The sequence below is a fragment of the Podarcis filfolensis genome (assembly GCF_964270895.1).
Source record: "Podarcis filfolensis genome assembly, chromosome: 17".
Classification (NCBI taxonomy): domain Eukaryota; kingdom Metazoa; phylum Chordata; class Lepidosauria; order Squamata; family Lacertidae; genus Podarcis; species Podarcis filfolensis.
The window spans coordinates 15,538,853-15,561,137 of record NC_139621.1 but is presented as its reverse complement, the minus strand read 5'-3'; the positions used below and the strand labels follow the sequence as shown (position 1 = coordinate 15,561,137).

The 22,285-nt window shown below is 39.9% G+C and overlaps 1 protein-coding gene across 3 annotated transcripts in view; it reads left to right on the top strand.

Annotated features, from left to right (window-relative positions):
- Positions 1 to 22,285, top strand: part of CNTLN (centlein) — a 171,497-nt gene that overhangs the window by 21,908 nt on the left and 127,304 nt on the right. For all 3 annotated transcript variants that reach the window (XR_014542968.1, XM_083592879.1, XM_083592878.1), the window contains exons 2-5: positions 49 to 137; positions 12,316 to 12,400; positions 19,759 to 19,893; positions 20,527 to 20,706. Coding sequence is in view for 2 of the 3 variants with exons in the window: in XM_083592879.1 (XP_083449005.1) it covers positions 49 to 137; positions 12,316 to 12,400; positions 19,759 to 19,893; positions 20,527 to 20,706 (489 nt within the window). In the remaining variant the exon portion in view is untranslated. The remainder of the gene's footprint in view (positions 1 to 48; positions 138 to 12,315; positions 12,401 to 19,758; positions 19,894 to 20,526; positions 20,707 to 22,285) is intronic.

Here is a 22,285-nt window from a genome sequence, read left to right as displayed (position 1 = left end):
TGTAGTGTCAACATGTTTCACGCTTTCATTTTCTGTTTGTATTATTAGGCTGATAAAGAATTTGTGTGGTCTTTATGGAAACGTCTTCAGGTCGCAAACCCAGATCTGACACAAGCAGTCAGTATGGTTGTCGAAAGGTGAGTATGGGCGATTTTTCTCTTTGTGTTGTTTTCTCTTTTAATTATAGTCATGTTCAAGTGTTCGCCTGAACATACAATGCTTAAGAGTGAGGACAGGGTGCACATGCAAGCCGCAGCCAAAACATCCTCATGTTCATTCATCCTCATGCACATTAACATTGACCTTCCCATGTAGGCTTTTGCCTAGATTTGCTTGAATAGTGGTAAAAACTCTGCACAGTTTGAGACATTGATAAAGCACAGTCTCCCATTGGATGGAGAGTTATAGTCCCGTTTAAATGAATGTGAGTAAAAGCCTGCTTCAGACTTTTCATGCTCAACACAGGAAGGTCTGGGCTCATGCACGCAGGGATGCTGTGTCTGGCTGCCCTTTATTTTAGATATTGCATGTTCAGGCCTGAACATATCATTCCTTTCTCAGATATGAGGAAACTGTTTAAAATCACAAGGGTTTGCCCTAGGTAGCTGGCCATACAGAGAGGGCAGAAATGATGTCGTACAATACAGTTGAATAACTCCGTTCTCCATGTATTCAGGAGATCAGTGCTGACTTATTGAAGGTGACAGGCCTAGTTATATTTAGGGCTGCCATTTGGTTAAAGGAATCTTAGTCCATAAATTTCATGAGTGTTAGTTGACTGATTAATTAAATTGAATTTGCATATGATCAACAATATGTCTAAAGACAGAAATCAGTTGTGGGGTGAAGGTAAGATGATATATGTATCTCTCACAGCAGGCATCATTCTACTATCTCATCTTAGAAGAAGCACTCCTATTGTGTAAGCGAAGGGTGAATACTTTTTGATGACACTTGCCATTTGCAGTGTGTGTGTGCATCTATCATCTATATCTATCTATCATCTATCTATCTATCTATCTATCTATCTATCTATCTATCTATCTATCTAATCTATCTATCATCTATCTATCTATCTATCTATCTATCATCTATCTTCTGCCTGATTAATTTTTCAGTTGATCAGAAGGTTTTGACCTGATTTATCCTAGCCTATCAGCCAGATAAATGTTGTAGCCATAGCATTCATCTCTTGATACTTTGTTTTAGATACGTTATAAAAATTTTAAAGTGACAAAAGTTGGTTTTAAAACGTTGTTGTTGTTGTTGTTGTTATTGAACCATAGAACTCTAGAGTTGAAATGAATCCCAAGTGTCATCTAGTATGATTTTAGTAATTATATATAGAGGGAGAGATTTAATTCTGTTAATAATTGTTTTTCCCATCAGGGAACATGGCAGGATATAAATAAATACCACTACCACCACCACCATCATTAAAATGACTTAAGAATGCCACTTTCTGAGATGTTGGAATACTTGCTTGTTAAATATATGGACCTTAATTGTTGAAAACATATAGTCCTTTTTTTCCTGAGTGAAGAAATAATATGAGAACCAATAAGGTATGAAGAAATAATATGAGAACCAATAAGGTATAGTTGTAAAGTGTGGGACTAGGACTAGGGAAATCTGAGATCAAAATCCCACTGAACTATGAATCTTATGGGGTGAATTTGGGCCAGACATTGGCCTGCTTCACACATCATGCTAAACCAAACCATAGCTTAATTCAAATGTATGGGCTCTGAGAGAAGAGGTTATGGCTGCTTTGCTCATCTCTGGTCTCTCTTCTGCTGCACTACACTGAGCTGAACCACGGTTTGGTTTGCACATTGTCTGAACCAGCATACTGTACTGGTTTACCTCCCTCTAACGGTCATGAGCCTTGTCACTTTTGTTTTCAATTTTGTTCCTAATGATCTCTAGCACCAAATTAGCCCTTTTCACAGTTGCTTCACATAGGGCAACTGAACTATTTTCTATGACCCCATGATCTCATTGTGCTTGTTCAGACCCCATTATTTAATGTACACATGAAATTAGGATTTTTTTGGGCCCTATATTAATGTTTCCATACCTGAGAGGGTCACCACCAAAAAAAGGCCTGTCTTTTTTAGGCATTCTTTATTTAGTCTAATTGTTTTTATTTAACCAATTAATATTTCAGTAGACTTATTTGCAACACTTTTAAATATCCATTTTTATGAGACTATGATAATTAAGCTGTGCAGTTGAAAAATCTTTTGGGGAATTATACCTTTGTACTGGTTTGATGTGGAAATATTTTGCAACTGAAGAAAGTAACTTTTTCCTTTTCAGAATTCTTTCATGTTCCCAAATAGGGATTGAACTGCCCTAAAAATTTCAAAATGAAACTGGAACCTCATTGTCTGTAGTGTTGATTCCTGAGATACACAAAATAGATTTCACTTTTCAGCATTCGTTGCAGTTCTTATCTGGTGACTGTAACAACATTCTCTGTTTTAATATTCAGGTACAAACAAAAAATATCTTTACTGTGCAAATGAGAAAAGCCTTTGGGATATGTTAAAGCCTCCAGGTATTTTCAAACAAGCCATTGTAAAAGTATATCCATGTTAGTGTACTTTCCAACTACTTTAAATACTATTGATCTCTGAATTATGTAAAAAAAAAAGGTATGCTATTTCTAGTTCATATGCCTTTTGAAACTTGTTTTTGATAAAATTAAGCACAAATAAACACTTAATCAGTAATTTTGAATACCTGTGTTTATCAGGTAAAAACCTGGAAATGCTTCTGTTGCTCTGTAAATGTTTCTAGAAGGAGCAAGCCAACTGTACGGAGTTTTGAAATTAACTTTTAAGCTATTTTGAGTACCTTTTATCAATGTTTTCCCACAAACTCAGCATATTTTAATAAGTGAGAAAGTGGACAGGATAATTGAAGCAGTCCATCTGACCATATGTTCCCCTGGTACCTGCCCTTCCTGGGCTGGTTAAAGCTAGCTAGAGCAGGGTGCCCAGGATGTTGTGAACATGCCGTTGTGTGATGGGGAGGTGCCAGCTGCCCTTATAGAGGTTGTGGTGTGACCCACCTGGAACCAATGGTTGTAAGAACAGAAGAAGACCCTGCTGGATCAGGGCAGTGGTCCATCTTGTCCAGCATCCTTTTCTCACAGTGGCTACCCAGATGCCAGTGCAAAAGCACAAGAGCAGGCATAGGCAAACTCTGGCCCTCCAGATGTTTGGGACTACAATCCCCATCATCCCTAGCTAACAGGGCCAGTGGTCAGGGATGATGGGAATTGTAGTCCCAAACATCTGGAAGGCCAGTTTGCCTATGCCTGCACAAGGTAAAGGGTAAAGGGACCCCTGACCATTAGGTCCAGTCGTGACCGACTCTGGGGTTGCGGCGCTCATCTCGCTTTATTGGCCGAGGGAGCCGGCGTACAGCTTCCGGGTCATGTGGCCACCATGACTAAGCCACTTCTGGCGAACCAGAGCAGTGCACGGAAACGCCGTTTACCTTCCCGCCGGAGCGGTACCTATTGATCTACTTGCACGTTGACGTGCTTTCCAACTGCTAGGTTGGCAGGAGCAGGACCGAGGAACGGGAGCTCACCCCGTCGCAGGGATTCGAACCGCCAACCTTCTGATCGGCAAGCCCTAGGCTCTGTGGTTTAACCCACAGCGCCACCCGCGTCCCTAACACATGCCTGCACAAGAGCATAGTGCAAAAGGTGGTGACGGAGCGACTTCAAGTGTTCCTGTATGACCCTGATTATCTAGATTCATTTCAGTCTGGGTTTAGGCCTGGTTTGGGGAGTAAACGAGCTTCCATTGCCTGGATGGAATGAGCTGCATTGGGAGAAAGCCAATGGGAATGCAACCGTGTTACTGTTACTTGGTCTCTCAGCAGCTTCTGGATTGGCTGTGTAGGATGGTGCGTAGAAACACTGTACTGCAGTCATCCCATTCCTACTTGCACAGTTGAGTGTAGAGAATAGGATTGGGGGAAGGAGTGCTTGTTCACCCATTGCAACTGTGCTATGGGGTTCTGCAGGGCATTCACTCCAATGCTATTTAACAGCTACATGGAGACACTGGGGAGCTGTCACTAGACATTTTGGAGCACACAGCCATGGTTACACTGGTGACCTGCAACTCTACTTCTTCGTAACATCTGAATCAGAAGACACTGTGGAAGCTCTGGAGAAAGGTCCAAATGCAGTGCTGGTCTGAATGCGTATGAATCCTGGGAAGATGGAGGCTGTGTGGTTAGGTGGTTTCTGTGTCCGGATGATATGCCAGGTGCCTATAAGCAGTAGTTTTTGACTTGTGTGACAAATCTCCAATCAGAAGCAGATGGAATGACCCACATATATAGTTTTTGCTAGCAGACCCTGGTCCTACCAGGACTTGGGGTGGAGGTTCTGCTTCCTTTTCATAGAATCTTTGTAGAATTGTAAGGGAGCCTGAGGGCCATCTAGTCTAACCCTCTACAAAGCAGGAATCTCAACTAAAGTAGCTGTGATGGATGACAATCTAACCTCTGCTTTAGAACGTCCAAGGAAGCAGAGGCGACCACCTTCCAAGGGAGTCTGTTCGCCTGTCAAACAACTCTTACCATCAGAAAATTCTTCCTGATGTTTGTGAAAACAAACAACCCTGACTTTTTAAGATAATATTTTTGTTTCCTGTTAATTATGTTGCTTTGAATGTATACTTTGTATTGTATTTCTTTTGTGTGTGGTTTTCCTGGATTGTTTTGTTTGATGTTTTAATGTAGGTTGTAGGCCACCTGGAGATTTTCTTTTTAAAAAATAGAAAGCGGTATAGAAATGAATTGAAGAAGAAAAAAATTCCTTTGAAGACAGGGCAAGAGAATTATCCTGCAAACTCATGCACATAAGTTACCACAGTGACAAAGAGTGCAAGGGTCAATGATGTCCAGTAAGTTTCCAAACCTTCTATAAAATGACATTGGTCCTGTTGGGAGTGGCCATTTTAATATGAAAAAGGACCTAATAATGGACTTAATAATTGACTTCTGCTTTTTCATAACAGCTGGAGGAGACATGTCTTCCTCTGGCTTACACATGGTTCATTCTGTGTTTCAGTCACTTGGGTGAGCAAATGCCTTAAATCGGAATATTCCCAAGTAACAAATTTCTTTACTCTGGATCAGAATGGAGATTTTGCCATGTAAGGCCAACTAAAATGGTGTTGGATTAGAAATAAGTGGTATTGGCAACAAAGTTAATAAGAATATGCAAAAATGAATTGATAATGTATGAAAATATTGAGTTATAAAATGTTAAGCTATAGAGACAAGATAAATGAAAGAGGGTAAGGATTTGCTGATTTGATTATTTAAATGGGAATACAAGAAGGGGAGGTGTGAGGAAGTCAAAGAAACAAGCAAACGAGTTTTATGTTATGAAAAATAATTGTTTTTAACTTGTTGTTTCTGTATGTTTTATTTATCTTTTTATTTTTTACTTTTTCTCTTTTATTATTATGTGTTTTTGTATATTTGTCTTTGTAAAATCTTAATAAATATTTCTTTAAAAAAAAAAATCGGAATATTCCCAAGTAGCAAATTTCTTTACTCTGGATCAGAATGGAGATTTTGCCATGTAAGGCCAACTCCCCTCTAAAAAAACAAGAACTAAAAAACTCTGAGGGCAGAGCAATAATTTAATGAATTTAACTACGTATTTTTAAGCCAAATACTAGAGCAAATATTCTTAAAGTTGTGCAGTGACATCCTGCTTTGGCTATTCATATCTTGGTTCCCCCCACCCTGCCTTTTAAAAAGTTCCTTTATCCAGACAGCTTGCAGAGATTGCCCTGTGCATCTAATGTGCTTCCGTTTATTAAAGAAATGTGTGAAGCTTTACTCTGTTTCAGTTATAAGTTATAAAATAAATTTTTGTTCCTTCATTTACATATGGGTAAAGATCTAAGCAACCGGAATCTGTTTTAAAACTACTTGGTCTGTTGGGTTTCCAGTCTGTTACGGAATAATGCCAATCTTGTAACTACATGTTTAAATTCATGAGCAGGGCATTTATGTTGGTTTCAAGTGTCAGCTTCCTCTAGGGATTGTGGATTATGTCCAGCATGGACTATAACAGTTGGGCTCAGACTGGTGAAGGTGGAATAAACCATAATATTTTTTCCCCATTGAGTTGAGGCTGTGTATTACATTGTCTGTACAGCCTTCTCAGTGTTCTATTTAGAGGGGAAATATAACACCATGGCAGGATTTAAACATCAAGTGATTTATATCTGATCTTCTGGTGGCAATATCAAATGAACTTGTTTGCATTAAATCATTTAGCAATGCTCATTGATTATACTGCCAATAGACAGAGTAATTCAATCAATGCAACTTTGTCATTTATCAGCTTCCTTCCTCAGTTAATCAAGGCATACAGAGCACCGTCATAGACCGCTTAGCATATGGGCACTCATTTAAACTATAAGATTATGCTATAGATGTGGATTGGAGTAAAACAAAATGTAAATGCCTGGTCTTTAATGTAAAACCTTTAATGTAAGCTGATTAATATTTTCTTAAGTGAATATATAGCAGCAAAGGTTTTAAAACAAGGATTTTGTTTTTAGCCAGATCACGCCATCACTGACTGGCACGCAGAAAAGAATAGTGGGGTGTCGAGGTGTATAACCTTTGCCTCTAAGGTCAAATAATTGTGATTGTCCACAACTGATGAAAGTTTAATACCCTGTTTCATTAAAAATTCTCAGAACATTGAACATAAGTCAACATTCCATGGAGAAGAAAGTATTACGCAGCTTGCATGTGTGCATATCTGCATATCGGAGCACAAAATATTGACATGATAATTGCAGTCAAGCCTGAGTGAACAGTGGCCTATGGGAATTCAGCTGGTGTTGTACCAACTGGATGGCTGCTCAGGACACAGTTTGAAATGCAAGGTGCAAGTTAGCACTTTATTCAGCACAGGCAGGCATCATTTAAAAATCCTTGGGGGAAACCCTGGTGATGTGCAGATGTTAGACCAGTCTGTTCTGAAGTGCTGATATTTTGAGCACTGTAAGAAACTTGTGCATTTTATATGATAAGATGCTTTCAAAATTAAGAAAGAAATATGATACTTAAAGTGTTCAGCTTAGTACTTTAAGCCATAACCTCCACAATGTACAGGAATGCATAAAGAGTCATCTGTGTTCATAGCTATAAAAATCATGATTGATTTTAGTCATTCAGTTTACAAGTACAAGACAATTTCTTTCCTTGAATCAAGCTTCTCTAGTAGACAAAGCAATATGTAGTGAAATAATGCACAGAGCAAAGACATAATCAGTTAAGCAGTTACTTAATTTTAAATTAAGCGATGTTAGAAAAATGTAATTTATATTGATCATATGTTCTTTAAATGTTTTCATTATAAAAATAATTGATATGGAGACTCAGATATTTTAATACTTTGCAAATTAGGCTTTCTGGGTTGTTAAATACAACAAAAACTGCATGTAAAATTTGGTTTGGCAATCTCACGTTTTCCATTTTTCACACATCTTAGCATGTATTGAGGTTTAGATGCAACCCTATACTTGAGATCTCCTGGCTGAGGGGCTGTATAATGCCACAAAAGCCCCACTATGCTGGCAGAGTCACTGAAGTGGGGTGGAATTATGGATGGAGAGAACACAACCAGTTTCACTGTCTCCCCCACCCTTCCTGTTCAGGAAGCGCTGAAGGCTTTCTTCCAAAGCCCTACGTTCAGAGAAATGTTGATCCTCCCAGCCTTCGTTTCCTGTGGGAGAGAAAGAAATATATTGTCACTTCTGCAAGGTAAACTGCACCAGGGGGCACCATCAGCAAGATCCTGCCATGGCGTAAACTGCTTTTGAAATCCTGGGGAAGTTTCTTGTGTTTCTTGTGTCTGTTTGTGGACGGTGGTGGGAGAAGGATAGTCAAAGCAACACATGTGTGTATATGTGAGCTCTGGTATCCTTAAATGGCCTCACAAGTCTCACCTGCACAACCTCCATGAATGGGAAGTGCCATGAACAGTCCAAAGCAGTTGAGGTTGTCAAAGTGGGGTTGTTTGTATATGTGAGAAAAGCAACGAGCAACTAAATAAACAGTGATCTACACAAAAGGTAAAGCCTTGTTTGGTGTAAAGTCGTTTCCAGTATTCTTAGAGTGGCTCGCATAGGGCCCAGTCCATCACCCATCTAGGCATTGCTCAAGACCACACTTACTTTGCCTAAGCTAAATTGTCTCCTATGCCTTCAGACTCCTTTCTTCAGCATCCTGCTTTGACAAACCCAAACATTGTGTTGGCATTTCAAAATGCAGCTTTTCAGTTCAGAGGGGGCTTCTGGAGAGAAATTACAAACAAATCCTTCTACACTTGTTGGCGCCTCGTTGGGTTGTAGCCACTGTCTTTTATCACTTACACTTTTGCTACAGTAATATGAAATAGCATAGCTTTTGACTTCTCTGTGTTTCACTTTATGTTATGAACAAGTTTAATTGATTTCCACCACAGATCTCTATTTGTCCTCCTGCCCATAATTTCTCTTCAACACCACTGCTTTGCATATTTATTATAGAAAAGATAATATTTTATAAACTTCAGCAGGGCACCTTTGAAAATATTTGCGGTTTTTTAGAAACTGCAGGTTCTATTTTCACACCTCATTCGTAGTTAAATGCTTCCTCGTCGTATCCAATATTTCATTTTTGACAACTCATTAAAAATGGGCCAAATCCCAGAAAATATGGTCCTGTCATGTTGTATAATATATAGCGTGGGCCATATGCAATAGAAAATTGTTAGTTAATGGTTTAGTATAATTTCTCAGATTTTTTGGCTTTCGGTGGCTGGTGAAAACTGACTGTGAAAAATCCATGTGGTTAAATACAGCTCTGTTAAACATTTAAAATAGGCGGTACTCGTGGGAAAAGTGATTGGAGCTTAAAACTTGTACAAATTGACAGCCTCTCTTCACTCCATTTTTCATCCTAAAGAAGTCTGCAAATATTCTTAGCTCACATCATTATTGCTCATCAGTGGTTCTAATTAGCTAAACTGGAGTTTGTCTCGGTCATTGATCATCATCAACTCTTTGACAGTGCCTGAATTATGTTTTTTTCTTATTTGGGCGAACACTTTTTAATGTATTGTAGGCATGTACAGTGTATATTAATTGAATCAACCATATTTTTTTCCGACTGTGCCATTTACCTTTATAAGCAAGCCTTTCCTCTGCTTCCACCCTTTCGTCCCGTTTATCATACTTAAAATGTAGCAGTGGGTTCAATGATATGCTAGTAGCTTGAAGCATACAGCAATATTACTTAGCGCCTCTTCTGGGACCTTCCCTGTAATGAGTATTGGAAGTTATCCTATACCACCAGGAGGAGCTGGTGATAAAATTCTATACCAGGTTTTTAATTTATGCTGCAGCATCTACTTGCACCCACTGTATGCAAAAATTGGAGCATTTACACAGTATATACAATGATTGCACATTTCTGACTTAGTTTGTACTGCAACCACTCTACTAAAGGCTGCTTACCGAAGGAACTCCCCCCCCCCCCCCCCGAAGGTGTTAATTTTCTCCCTTTTCTTTAATGGAATGTAGATACATTCTTGGAATTCTCATTTGTGCCCCTGTTAGACACTGGGAGTGATATCTAATTTGTGGCGTTCTACTTGTACAAGAGACTTCAGGCTGTATATACAGTGGACGCTTGGATTGCAAACGTGATCCGTACGGGAGGCACGTTTGCAACCCGAAATCGCGCAACCTGAAGCGTCTGTAACCCGAGGTATGGGGCTTCCTTGCTATCCCCCAGGTTTACAGCTTGCTATGAAAGCGAGAGAGCTCATGTGTGCAAGAGACAAAATAGGGCAGAAATTGGAGCTAGAGGGAATAGGATGGCAGAGACTTTGCAGCAGAAAGTTACAATTCTGGGGTTATTATTAATTTAAGGCAATGAGGCATTCATCCAGTGCCCATCGCATTTATTATGGCTCCTTTCCCCAAATGTTTAGTCTAGTCATAGCATGCTCTTTAAAAAAGAAAAAAAAAGAAAAAGTAGACGGAATACTTTAAAAAAACATTCTATTGAAAAATTATTCCTAAAATAAGTATGCCCTTATTTTTTATTTCTTAAAATTTATACACCTCTTGTTTAAAAAGAAGAAACAAAAAGAACTTTCTCACTGAAGTATGTGAAGCTTAAAGGTAAAGGTAAAGGGACCCCTGACCATTAGGTCCAGTTGTGACCGACTCTGGGGTTGCTCGCTCATCTCGCTCTATAGGCCGAGGGAGCCGGCGTTTGTCCGCAGACATCTTCCGGGTCATGTGGCCAGCATGACTAAGCCACTTCTGGCGAAATCAGAGCAGCACACGGAAACGCCGTTTACCTTTCTGCCGGAGTGGTACCTATTTATCTACTTGCACTTTGGCATGCTTTCGAACTGCTAGGTTGGCAGGAGCAGGGACTGAGCAACAGGAGCTCACCCCATCATGGGGATTCGAACCGCTGACCTTCTGATCGGCAAGTCCTAGGCTCTGTGGTTTAACCCACAGCGCCACCCACGCCACAGAGGTTGGGCTTGGAACAGACTTGCATAAAGCCTTGTATGAAGAACCGACAAACACACTTCAGATGCGGATGCTTTTTCTGTGCCTCTTCGAGGGTTGGCCACTTTGTGCATCCTTTCAATTTTTTCCTCCTGGTTTCTCTTTTCTGTGAGGGACAGATTCTGTACCCATGTTTACTACTTTTTGTCTGCTTACAGATTCCAACTGTTGATGGAGTTTTTGGCGCTCCTTTGATCACCTTTCATTTTTCAACACACTGTTGTCATTTACCCTTCATAATGGCAAAAGTTGTTTAGTCAGGGTTCACTAGATTTATCAGTGCATTCTTTTTTAATTAATACAGTTAATTATCTTACTCTTGCCATGCCCTCTTTCCACTCATTGTAGGTGCTTTATAAATAATAATACTTTATCTTACTGCTATATACTTTGGAAAGCAGTGACATCACCAAGCCAAGAAAAGGTGTAGGATGATATTTCAATCTTTATTGGAATAAAAGATGTGGTTGCTAAAGCTCTCTGGTCCAAATCTACTGAATAATAGGGAAATGTGTGTGGTTTTAGTCTTTCTGTATGGTATATTGAGTATGTATGTGTTGAGTAAACTTGGTGTTTTAGAAGAGCAATGACCACTTTCTTCAGCTTGAAACAGTAGAACCTCACTGGCTAAGTCATTCAGGTTCCAGAATATATATATATATATTTTAAAAATCTCTCACTGGTGCTTGACTGAGAGTTTGGCTTCTCAGGCTAAAAAACCCAGCATTGTTTGCACATTTTCCCCTCAGCCAGAAGATGACCCTTCCTGCATCCCCAGGGGGTTGGGCTAGATGTCCCTTTGGGTCCCTTCCTACAGTTCTATGATTCCATCAGTGCACGGAGTAGGTCTCTAAACTATTGCCTCGCAACTGCGAGGTGAGAAATGACAACTGTGAAGGTGGAGATGCTCTTTGTCCAGCTGGCCAGTCTTCATTTGGAATTTTTTTACAATTCCTCCAAACATTACCCACAACTAAATCAAAACTCCTGAGGCACAATTGGTTGCAGGATTTGTTTAAGAACTGTATAAACAGGTTGCAGTATCTAAATGAAGAGTAAACCAGCAAACCTGATGAATGCAGCTGAGAAGCTGGCACCATTTGTTTTCTCTTTCTGTTCCCATATTATCATCCTAGTTGAAGTTATGATACACAGGTTGGGATGGTTGCCAATTTGGAACTTGACTGAGGAGAATAAATCATTAGGGAATGAAACATCTCAGCCCTGAATTTACCAATTGTTGACAGTTTTAGCACAATATAACTTTTGCATTTATCAGTGGGAAAATGGTGATGGTCCTCAATTTGTTGCTCTTTTTATATCCCTAAAATGAAACCCAGATTTTATTTGATATCAATAATGAGGAAGCGGGGGAGTGCTCATAAAAAAGGCTTCATTTGCAAGATACTTCATATATCTTTTTTTAAAAGTAAGCATATCTAGTCTTGGTATCATAAATGCTGCTTCATTTAGAATAAAGTTGTCTTAGTTGTTTGCAGATAAAATTTGCTGTCACTTGCCATATGTTCCATGATTAATTCTGCAAGGGCTGTCAGCCTCAGATAATTTAATTTCCCATGCTTTAAAATGACATTCATTATCAGGACATGAAAAATTCAAATGATTAGCAGCAAATTATGACTAATAAGTGTCAATATATTTTTGTTGTTTCTAGAGAAAAGCAGAAAGCTGAACTCAAGGACAGGAAGGTTTTAGAAATTTTGCAAGTTAAAGATGACAAAATACAGACATTGGAACAGGTTAGTGTTATATTTAAACTAACAGGTGAGAATAATGTTGCTTCTTCTAATTTGGCTTAATCCCTGTTGTTTGAGTTCTGTTTCCTAAAGTGTAAAGAGCTACTAGAGGGCCCTGGAGCCTATCTAGCTCCCTGAACCCTACTGTATTTCTATATTGTTTCCAGTTTCCAACTTTTCATTCCCAGTTTTCAACCTAGAGATGAACAAAGTGTAGCAGTTGATGAAGTTGGCAAGAACATTTCATTCTAATTCTTCTTCAAGGCACAGCTCCTGTAAAACTAGCTGTCATTGTTTTTAAAAAATATATTTTTATTAAAGATTTTCTTGGTTTGCAAAGGTACATACCTTGTGTCTTTTTTCAGGTTGTATAGTCTTTCTTACAAATCAGTTACATTTGTTGTGAGACATTAGTGTTGAGTACAGTATAAGGTTGGGGAAGAAGAGGGGGGAGAAAAAGGGTGGTGTGGTGAGGCTTATATTATTTTGTATAGTGTACACGTGTGGTTTTGTGTCAGCGTCAGCTGGGTAGGTTCTCTTTCTATTTGTTTATTACATTTCCTTGGGAGTGAGAGGTATTGGGGGGCAGCGTGTGGTTGGTTGTCTGTGGTTGTCTGCAGTGGGGTTTGTTTGCATTTGTGAGTGGGGAGGGCTTGTTGGGTCAGGTAAGCCAGATTGATTCGTATGCTGTTGGTGGATTCCTGTTGTTGTCTTGTTGGGCTGTGTATGTGATAATGGAGTGCCATACTTGGGTGAAGGCGTCCTCTTGTATTTGTCCCCGTGTCAGTTTCAGCTTATTGATTAGCATTTCTAGTTAGGCCATTTCCCATACAGTTTGATACCTTGGTCCATGTTTACGCCTGACAGGTCTCTCCAGTGTCTGGCTAGGAGGCTTCTGGCTGCTGAGAGTAGGTGGGTTATAAGCTCTGTATAATGTGAGTGATTATTATGATCATGGAAGATGTTCAGTAGGGCCAGTGCTGGGGTGAGTTCTAATACCTGTTTAGTTATTTTGCATATCTCTTGTAGGACTGCTGTCCAGAAGGGTTGGATTTTAGGGCATTCCCACCACATGTAGAGGGATGTGCCTGTGGAGGTACAGCCTCTCCAACATCTTGGTGAGGTTCCTGGGCATATCAGCGCCAGTTTCTGTGGTGTTAAGTATCACCTTCAGGTAGGCAATGTGTAGCTTCATGGTGTTTACGTATGAGGTGATGCATTGTCTTTTGGTAGGATTTCCCAATCTCCTCACATTTAATGTAATTGCTTTTAAGCTAGACATTTTGCATGTCTATTTTATAGGATGATTCCCTGCCAACCCGTCTGGGTTGTCCTGTGTTTCTCACCTTATATTGTTTATCAAAACTAGTGTGTTGTGCTGACATATAGTGTGGTGGGTGGGGGAAGAGGGGGTTAAGAGTTAGGGGTGGGCTGAAGATTGAGGGGCAGGTTATAGAGAGTGGCCTATATGTAGTTATATAGGTGTTAGTTTGTTTGTTATGTAGTTGTTTGTTAGCTTGGACCATTTGGCTCCCAGCCGGTTGGTCCTGTGTCTCAGCTGGCATGGATGGCCTTGTCTGAGAACAGGCCATCCCCCCTTTCGCTTGTGATAGGGGTGGGTCAGTGAGACTGTGTCAAGCACCTTTGTGGCGCTTGTGTTGGGTGTAAAGTTTATTGGTTTGTTGGGGTATTAGGGTTGTGTGTGTGGGAGGTGGCTTCTTATTTTTGTTTGTGTGCTTATTTTTTGTATATAGTCATTGGAACGAGGGGTGCCTGTGGTTGGAGGGGATGGGTTGTTGGGGTGGGTGGAGAGTTCTAATTGGTGGCAGTTGTTTTGGAGCAATATTTTCATTTATTATTTGTATTTGTTCCAGATAAGTGTGATTTGAGCATGTTTGTACAGAAGTAAATCTGTTCAATGGGATTTACTTCTGAGAAAGTAGGTATAGAATTGCAGGGTTAGATTCCTCCTTAGGCAATTCCTTAATAAGCCTTAAACACAAACATACTAATTTTCAGATCACAATAGTGAAAGAAGCGGTGGGCACATAAAAACTAATATGTGTCTTTGAGTAAGTACATTTTTGTCTGTTACAAGCATTCAGCTTTCAGAAAACCTGTCAGTGCTGAGCTTGGCCACTTGGATGCAGCAGAAGATCTACTCAAAAACCATTAAAAGAGTTGCTTATCTTGATTTTTCTGTCTTTATTCTCTACTTATAACATGTTTCTGAAACCATCAAATACTAAGGATATTTCCCCACACCATGTCTTTCAAGTGACCTCTTCAATTAATGCAGGTTTACGTTAATCAGCTGTACAGCTAGTTGTTTGTCAACCACATGGGGCAATGTCACTTTTGCCTCGTGTGCATCCTGTACAACTGGGTGCTTGAGATGCATTTGACTAATTTTCATCCATATACACAGCCTAGGCCTACCCACTTTGAGGCACTGGTTTACCAAAATCCAGTAAGACACTTTCTCTTCTTTTTTATTTTCATTTCACCTCTTTTCTAGGATGCTCAGTAGCATGCATGGCTGTCCTGGTTTTTATCCTGAGATTATTTCTCAGGTAGATAAGGCTAAGAGAAAAAAGAGGGGGTGAGTGTCTGGCTCATGGTCACCTAGTGAGCTTTGTAGCTAAGCAGGGGTCTCAATCTGGGTCTCCCTGATCCAGAACTATTGCTGCTACAGTTGGGTGCAATTGTATAGGTTGCTGGTGGAAAACTGTGGTTGTACCCGGAGACAACCTGCAGCCACTATAGACAGTGACACTTTGTGCCTTAACATCCTGAGCTATAGTTCTCTCTCCAATGACAGAGAGAACAGCAGTTAGTTTGTGGAGAAACAAGACACCTATGATGTTGGTAGCAAGTAGTGCAGAGGTCTCCAGATGTGTTCTCCAGATGTTGTTGGACCCCAGCTTTCATCAGCTCTAACCAGCTTAGCCAACAATAAGAGTTGTAATTTAACAATATATGGAGGGTACCGTGTCAGCTGCTCCTGGATTCATGTTCATTAGCTGAAACAACAATTATTATAATAACTGGGTGCTTATTAGGTTAAGCAAGAGAGGATGTTATCAGCTTGGATCTTCTTCTCTTTTACATGCTTCAGATTAGCTCCTTGCTCCTAACTCTGGATGTGCACTAATTTACTAATTCCCCTGAGCTGATGTTCTTCCTTGAGATGATAGTCACCTGGTGTAGGGAACGGGAATGCTAACTGCAGCTTTGTAGGAACTGGCTTTCATTAGTTCTGGTAGTTTCTGCATTTCTGGTAGTTTTTAATATTTTTCAGATTAATTTCATCTAACTATTGGTTATAATTGTAGCAATTGGTGAGGAAAGATTTGTTCCGAAGGTGTAGTACAGAAGATTGGGTTATATCTAGTAGCATTAGGAATACTACATTGTATATGCATGCTGACCCACAGTTCATGATGAATATTCTGTTACATCTTTTGGGTAGCTAATTAGCATTTGTTATTTGTGAACTGCCATTTGGTCGTCTTGACATGTGGGTTAGCAAAATCATTAAAATCAGTTTCTCATTTTTCAACAGAAAACTGCCCTGAGCCCTTGGGATAGAGTAGGTTATAAATCTCAAAATAAATAAATGGAAACATCTTTTATTTATTTTTTAACTTTAAAATGAACACATATTTAGATCTCCAAATACTAATTGTGTGGGTGTGGTTTTTTTTTATAAAAAAGACCTGTAGTTCAATCTCTGTGCTTGCAAAATCATGAGCTTTAGCGTTTGCACAGTTGTGAAGACTATGTGTCATCATTGCAGGCACACAGATCAGAAAACCAATGGAGGGAATGTAATATGTGGTATGGCGTTAAGTTCTGTGAATTGGTTTCAGGGCTTGTTAATGTTAATTAGTTTAATACAGGTAATCACATACTTGAAACTGGTGCTAATCCACATTGCTTACACTGGAATCATCTGGAAATCAGTGATGTGTGTGTGTTGGAATCTAAGTTGGCGTTTGGAAAAAAATTATGTTGGCATGCATCAAATTGTGTTTCTCTGGAGAGGCAGATTTTCCATGGCCCTCCCATTGGCTTTCCTCTAGCAGAAAATACTACATATATATGTGCAGATTGTAACCATTGCATTGTTATTGTTAGCTGTGGTTATCCTATTTTATACCCATGAAGACCTGTAAAATGGGCTAAAGGCCACCCATTGAGCTTTGTGACTGCCTAAAGGTTTGAATTTGGATCTGGCTTTGTTGAGTCCCACACTCTGTTCCCATACACGGCACTAAATAAAGCCCTACCCATACCTTTGACTCTGACCTCTTCAAAGGTTTTCCCTTTTAGGATTAGTTCAAACCGCACATTTTTAATCTATGCAAAAGACCCTAACCATTGCTAAGCTATGTGTCTCCATCAATAAATGCAATAAGCGAACCATGGAACATATAAATGGCAGCAATGTTTGTGCCCAACAACAACAACAACAATTCAGGGCAGCTTCCAACATGTATAAAAACATAAGAAAGCATCAAACATGAATAGTAGCAATCTGATGCAATATAAAAAAGTCAAAATGACTACACAGTGCCTTTGTGATACAAAGAATTCCCGGTGACACAGAAATTATCATGTCCACATTTTAGGTTTGTCCATGTCTGTTGGTGGCTTTAATACTATCTCAGGTGACAATGTAAATCTTGTTCCTCCTGTGTAGTCCACACAGTAGTCTCGAAATAAAATGTAAAGAAAATATGCTCACTTGTTTTTTCTCGGGAGATGAAAATTAAGGATGAATAAAAGTACAGTAAACCTTTACCTTCTTTTTTTATAGCACTGTTATTTAATTAGCTTTCAGTTTTGATCTGAAGAGACTAAAGCTAATCTTTTTGTCCTAGACCTTGTAATCTTTCAAAACCTTATCAACCAATTATACTCCAGAGGGGTTAAAACAGTACTAGCTGCCTCATTATCTCCACTTGAAAATCTTTGGCTTGCTGTGCAAATCTATATTAAAGCCCCCTTTAATAGGTCCAATTGAAAGAAACATAACTCTAGCTTCGAGCATTAATTAACTTTAATACATTTCGTTCTTAACTTTTACCTAGCCTATTTATTAATTCAATTTTCTATACCTTGATTAAATTAAAATCATATTGTAGAAGAAATTACTGTAATATTAATATTTTTTGAAAGATGGAACCTCAATAAAATGTTACTGGCAAAATGGGAATATTTCATCATGATAAAAAGAGACAGTTGCAAAGTGTCATGCAACTCTTGAGCAATTGTAAGAAATGTAACATGATTTTTGGAAGCCTTAAAAGAGGCCTGAACAATCATCAGCCGAAGTGCTGAGTGGCCGGAATTGGAGTGGGGAACCTTGTCTTGCCCTCCCAATTTGATTGTGCCTCTGCTGAAAAGGGTATTTCACTCACAGCTATTCATCATGATTTCTTCTTTAGCGTCTAGTCCAAGCCTCCACAGGATAAGGTCCATGGGGGCAAACTGTGACCCTTTCCCATCTGTTGCAGTTTTCTGGGGGGAGTTGGAATGCCTGTTGCTTTCATTGCTTTTTCATGTCTGTGTACGACCATCTATCTAATCCTACTTGCTTCACTGTACAGTCGTACCTTGGATCCCGAACGCCCTGGAACTCGGACATTTTGATTGTTCCGGTTTGCAAACATTATTTTGGAACCTGAGCATCCAACGGGGTTTCTGTGGCTTCTGATTGGCTGCAGGAGCTTCCTGACACCAATCAGAAGACGCCAATTGGTTTTCAAACATTTTGGAAGTTGAACGGACTTCTGGAATGGATTCCGTTTGACTTCCAAGGTACGACGGTATCTGTAGAGCTTTTAATCTCTCTGGATTTAGAAGTGTATGGTGGAATTAGTGCCATTTTTTTCATCTTATTGCTGTCAGCTAACAATGTTGCATGGCTCACCTGTGTCTGGTATGCATTGCTTGGAGAGGGGAAATTTTGTGTGCTGTTGTCCCTAAACTTAGTGAGATGGAATAGGGATGGGGGGGGGAATAGAAAAGGGGTGCAGGGAGAGGAAAAGATTAGAAGAAGAAAGGGGGGTACAAAAAGGATGTGGAGAGAACAAAAGCTTGGAAGGGGGTGATATAGGATAAGAGAAAAAGGGAGGTAGCGTGTGACATGCAGTGTAGTAATCATAGATCACAGAATCATAGAATTGTAGAGTTGGAAGGGACTGAGGACCATTTAGCTCAAATCCCTGCATTGCAGGAATATTTTGCCCAATGTGGGCTCAAACCCACAACGCTGAGATTAAGAGTGTTGTGCTCTACTGACTAAGCTATGCTTAGGGCAAATTCCATGTTCATCTGTGGAGGCTTCCTTCGTGTTTTGGAACCCTGATTTTTCCAGAGATCCACACTAAAAGTGCTCACAGTGACGTTGGAAGTCTGAAGTAATGTGTCCCAAAGATGTGAAATATACTAGCCTACCTGTGCTAGATACATAGGTACTGCTCTGGTGAGAAGGTAAACAGCGTTTCCATGCGCTGCTCTGGTTCGCCAGATGCGGCTTAGTCATGCTGGCCACATGACCCGGAAGCTGTACGCTGGCTCCCTCGGCCAGTAAAGTGAGATGAGCGCCACAACCCCAGAGTTGTTCACAACTGGACCTAACGGTCAGGGGTCCCTTTACCTTTACCTGTGCTTTAAGACCTGCTGTGGTGTAGGGGTAGGTGGCAGGGCATTCCACAGCTTTGCAATGACCACCTCTTTGAGGTGCTTCATGCTCCAACATTGTTTTCATTTTCAGCAAGTGACTGTGGAATGGGGACAGATAAAGATCTGACCTGCCAGGCCAAAATTGTTCCCCACTCAGTTGGTCAGGAGCTGCCTGGGCAGAAATATGTATGCTGCTCCTAGTGTGGCAAGCCAAAATTGGTGCAGGTTGGACTATTCTGGTGGCAGTATGCTCCTAAGTAACTCCACCAACCCAAGATACCCATCGACTCCCACTGACATTTTTTTAAATTAAAAAAATCTTTAGTTGGACTAGGACATTGCCTGATGAACATCTGTGTCCTCTGTTTCTGGCTCCTGAGTATTTAATCTTCTTCAGCAAAATGAAAATCTTCCTCATTTGCACATATTTATGATGTAATGGATCCTTACATTCAGGCAATAGTTTCAAATCTCTCCTTTTTGATATGCCAAATAGTAATGTAATAATTGGTTTGGTTAATGATAAAATGTTTGTGTTTGTCACAAAGCTGTGCTGCAGGTACAGGCAGATTAGATAAAACTGCAGATGGTTTGCTGCCTGGAAGATGAAATTTTGAAATGTGTTGATTTTCACATCATCATCATTATTATTAAACAATCTTTCTTAGAGAACATGTGGGCAACAAGAGGAGATAAACAACCTGGTACAGAGAAAGATTGCTGTGGATGAGGAAAACGCAGTCTTGAAGAGAGAGCTCTGCATCTTCCAACAGAAATGTAAAGATAAAATCCAGGAACTTAAGGTATATTGACTCGTACATAGTACTAAGATGGCCACAGCTTTGAAGTAGCTCTTTGAGCTGCATCTGTCTTTGTGGCATGGAAAGTGACAAGCTCAGAGGAAATATAGCCTTAGGCCTTAGGCTGTACCTTCCAGTCTTCTCTCACGCGCAAAACTCGGAGAAAGATGCTTTAAAGTGAAGAATCCACGCTTTGTAACTTTTGAATAAATAGTTAATGATGGAAATGGAGCAAAGAAAGTAGGAGTGTGAAGATGTGGCTTCGTGTAATTAGATTCTGATGGGACTGGCATTATTAATTGATAAAGCCGAGGTCTGGGAGGATATGTCTGTGTGGGTCTCAAAAATAGCTGGGGACAGCATCAAAGGCAGCTTGATCAATTAATGGGCTCTTTGCAAATGTGTACTCATCAAAGCTGTCATCCAGCTAAAAAATATGACCCTTCCACCTGCATGAAAGAGGCCAATAAAAGTACACAGGTGACCTTGGCCATCAAATATAGAAGAAGCTGCTGCGAGGGTAAAACTGCACAGTTTATATTTGCTGATTAGTTCTCACTTTTCTTCCCCCCCCTTCCTTTCCCTTTTTCCTTGGTTTTGTTTTTGTTTATCGGCCCTTGTGGTACTGTTGTACAGGACACTAAGGAGTGTGCACTGAGAAAGGAAGAGCAAAGCAGACTGGTTATAAAAAACCTGGAGGAGGAAAATGAGGGATTAAGTACACGCTATGCTGACCTGCTAAATGACCTGGAGAAACTGAGGAAGCGGGAGGCACAATGGAGAATAGAAAAATCTGGCATCGAAGCAAAAATAAAGGTATGAGGAGGAAGAGACTCCTGGATGTGATTTCGGCACCAGCTTCTCACAGGCTTTATGCTACATGTTATTTTCTTTAAATAACAAGTTATATATTCATAAGTACCAATGGGGACTGACATTCATTTACATTCCTTCACTTAAGACCCAAAGCTTTTTAAAAATTGATGTTGCAAAGCAGGAAGCTGACTTCAAATAGCCACCCTAAAATGTAATCATTAAATAATAAAAGATATTTCATTCAAATATAAACATGTAGGTTTTTTTAAAAAAATAAAATAAATAGAAATTATCCTATCACTCCAAGATTTCTCCCCTCGGTGAGATTGGCAGCCCAGTCCTGTGCATAAAAATGATCTGACCCAAAGGTGGGTCATTCTGTTCTCAGCAGTCACCAGTCAGAACAGGTTTACTTGGAAGTATGACCCACTGCAATCAATGGGCCTTACTTCCAGGTAAGTGTGCAAAGGTTTGCAGTGGTCATTTCATTTCTCTAATGTTAATGTCATGAATTACAGCATGTTGTAATTAATTGTTCTTAAACTTTGCAAGCTCCATGCTCCATGCATGTTGAGTTTTTATATTGTATCATCTTGCTTTCAAAACAAACAACTCTTTGGAGTGATTTTGATAAATATGCTGACTCTTCCATTTTGTTAGGCTGTCTCACATATACAGATTTCAGCGTCTGTTTATGCATATCTGTAGCAATATGTTGTGTGATGTATCTAGACTTCTGTGAGATCGAAATTATCAAGACTAAATGCCACTTACATAGCTATAGCATATTTGTTGCTTTTGCATAAATGAGATATCCACAGATAGATAAGCTATGGATGCTTTATAAATTAGGCACTTTAAACCCTTGTATTTTTCTCATAGAGATTTGTTGCTAAGGCATGGTGCAGTTGTTGAGTGAATCCTGCTATTTCTCTGGACATAATCTATATTTCAGACATGTGTCAGTGCATTTTATGAGGCTTGCCCCCTAGAATCCTGGGAATTGTAGTTTGGTGCTGCTGCCGATAATTCTTTAATAGATTCCTAGTCCCAATCTCAGAACTGCATTTCCCAAGGCTCTTTGTGGAGAAAAAATGACTATTGCATGAGGAGTGTGGCTGTGTCGATGGGTGAGTGTCAGTGACCTAGGTTTCACCTCGTACTATTCCTCACATTTCCCTAATTACTCCCTAGCTGTCTCCTGAACCCCTCAATTGCTTCTTCTAATCTCCTTCTCACTCACCTTGCTTCTCCCAAAGTCCCACCTTTTGCACACTCTCTGCCTCTTCAAACTAGTTCCCTTGTTTTGCTCCCTCCTCATTTCTTCCTGCTCTTATGCTCTTTTGCCTCCTAAATCTTTTTCTTTCTATCACCATTTCTCATGTCTTGTCTCTTCCTTGGCTTTCTTCACTTCATCTTTTCTGTCTGTTTTCCCCTCTTTCAACTCAATCCGTTCTGTGCATCCCCTACTTTGTCTCTTTGATAACTTCAGCTTCCCTTTCGTCCTAAAACCAATACCACAAATGCCTTGAAATGTTGCTGTTGCTGCTCCTGTCGCTCCCACCAGCTTCCCCTCTGC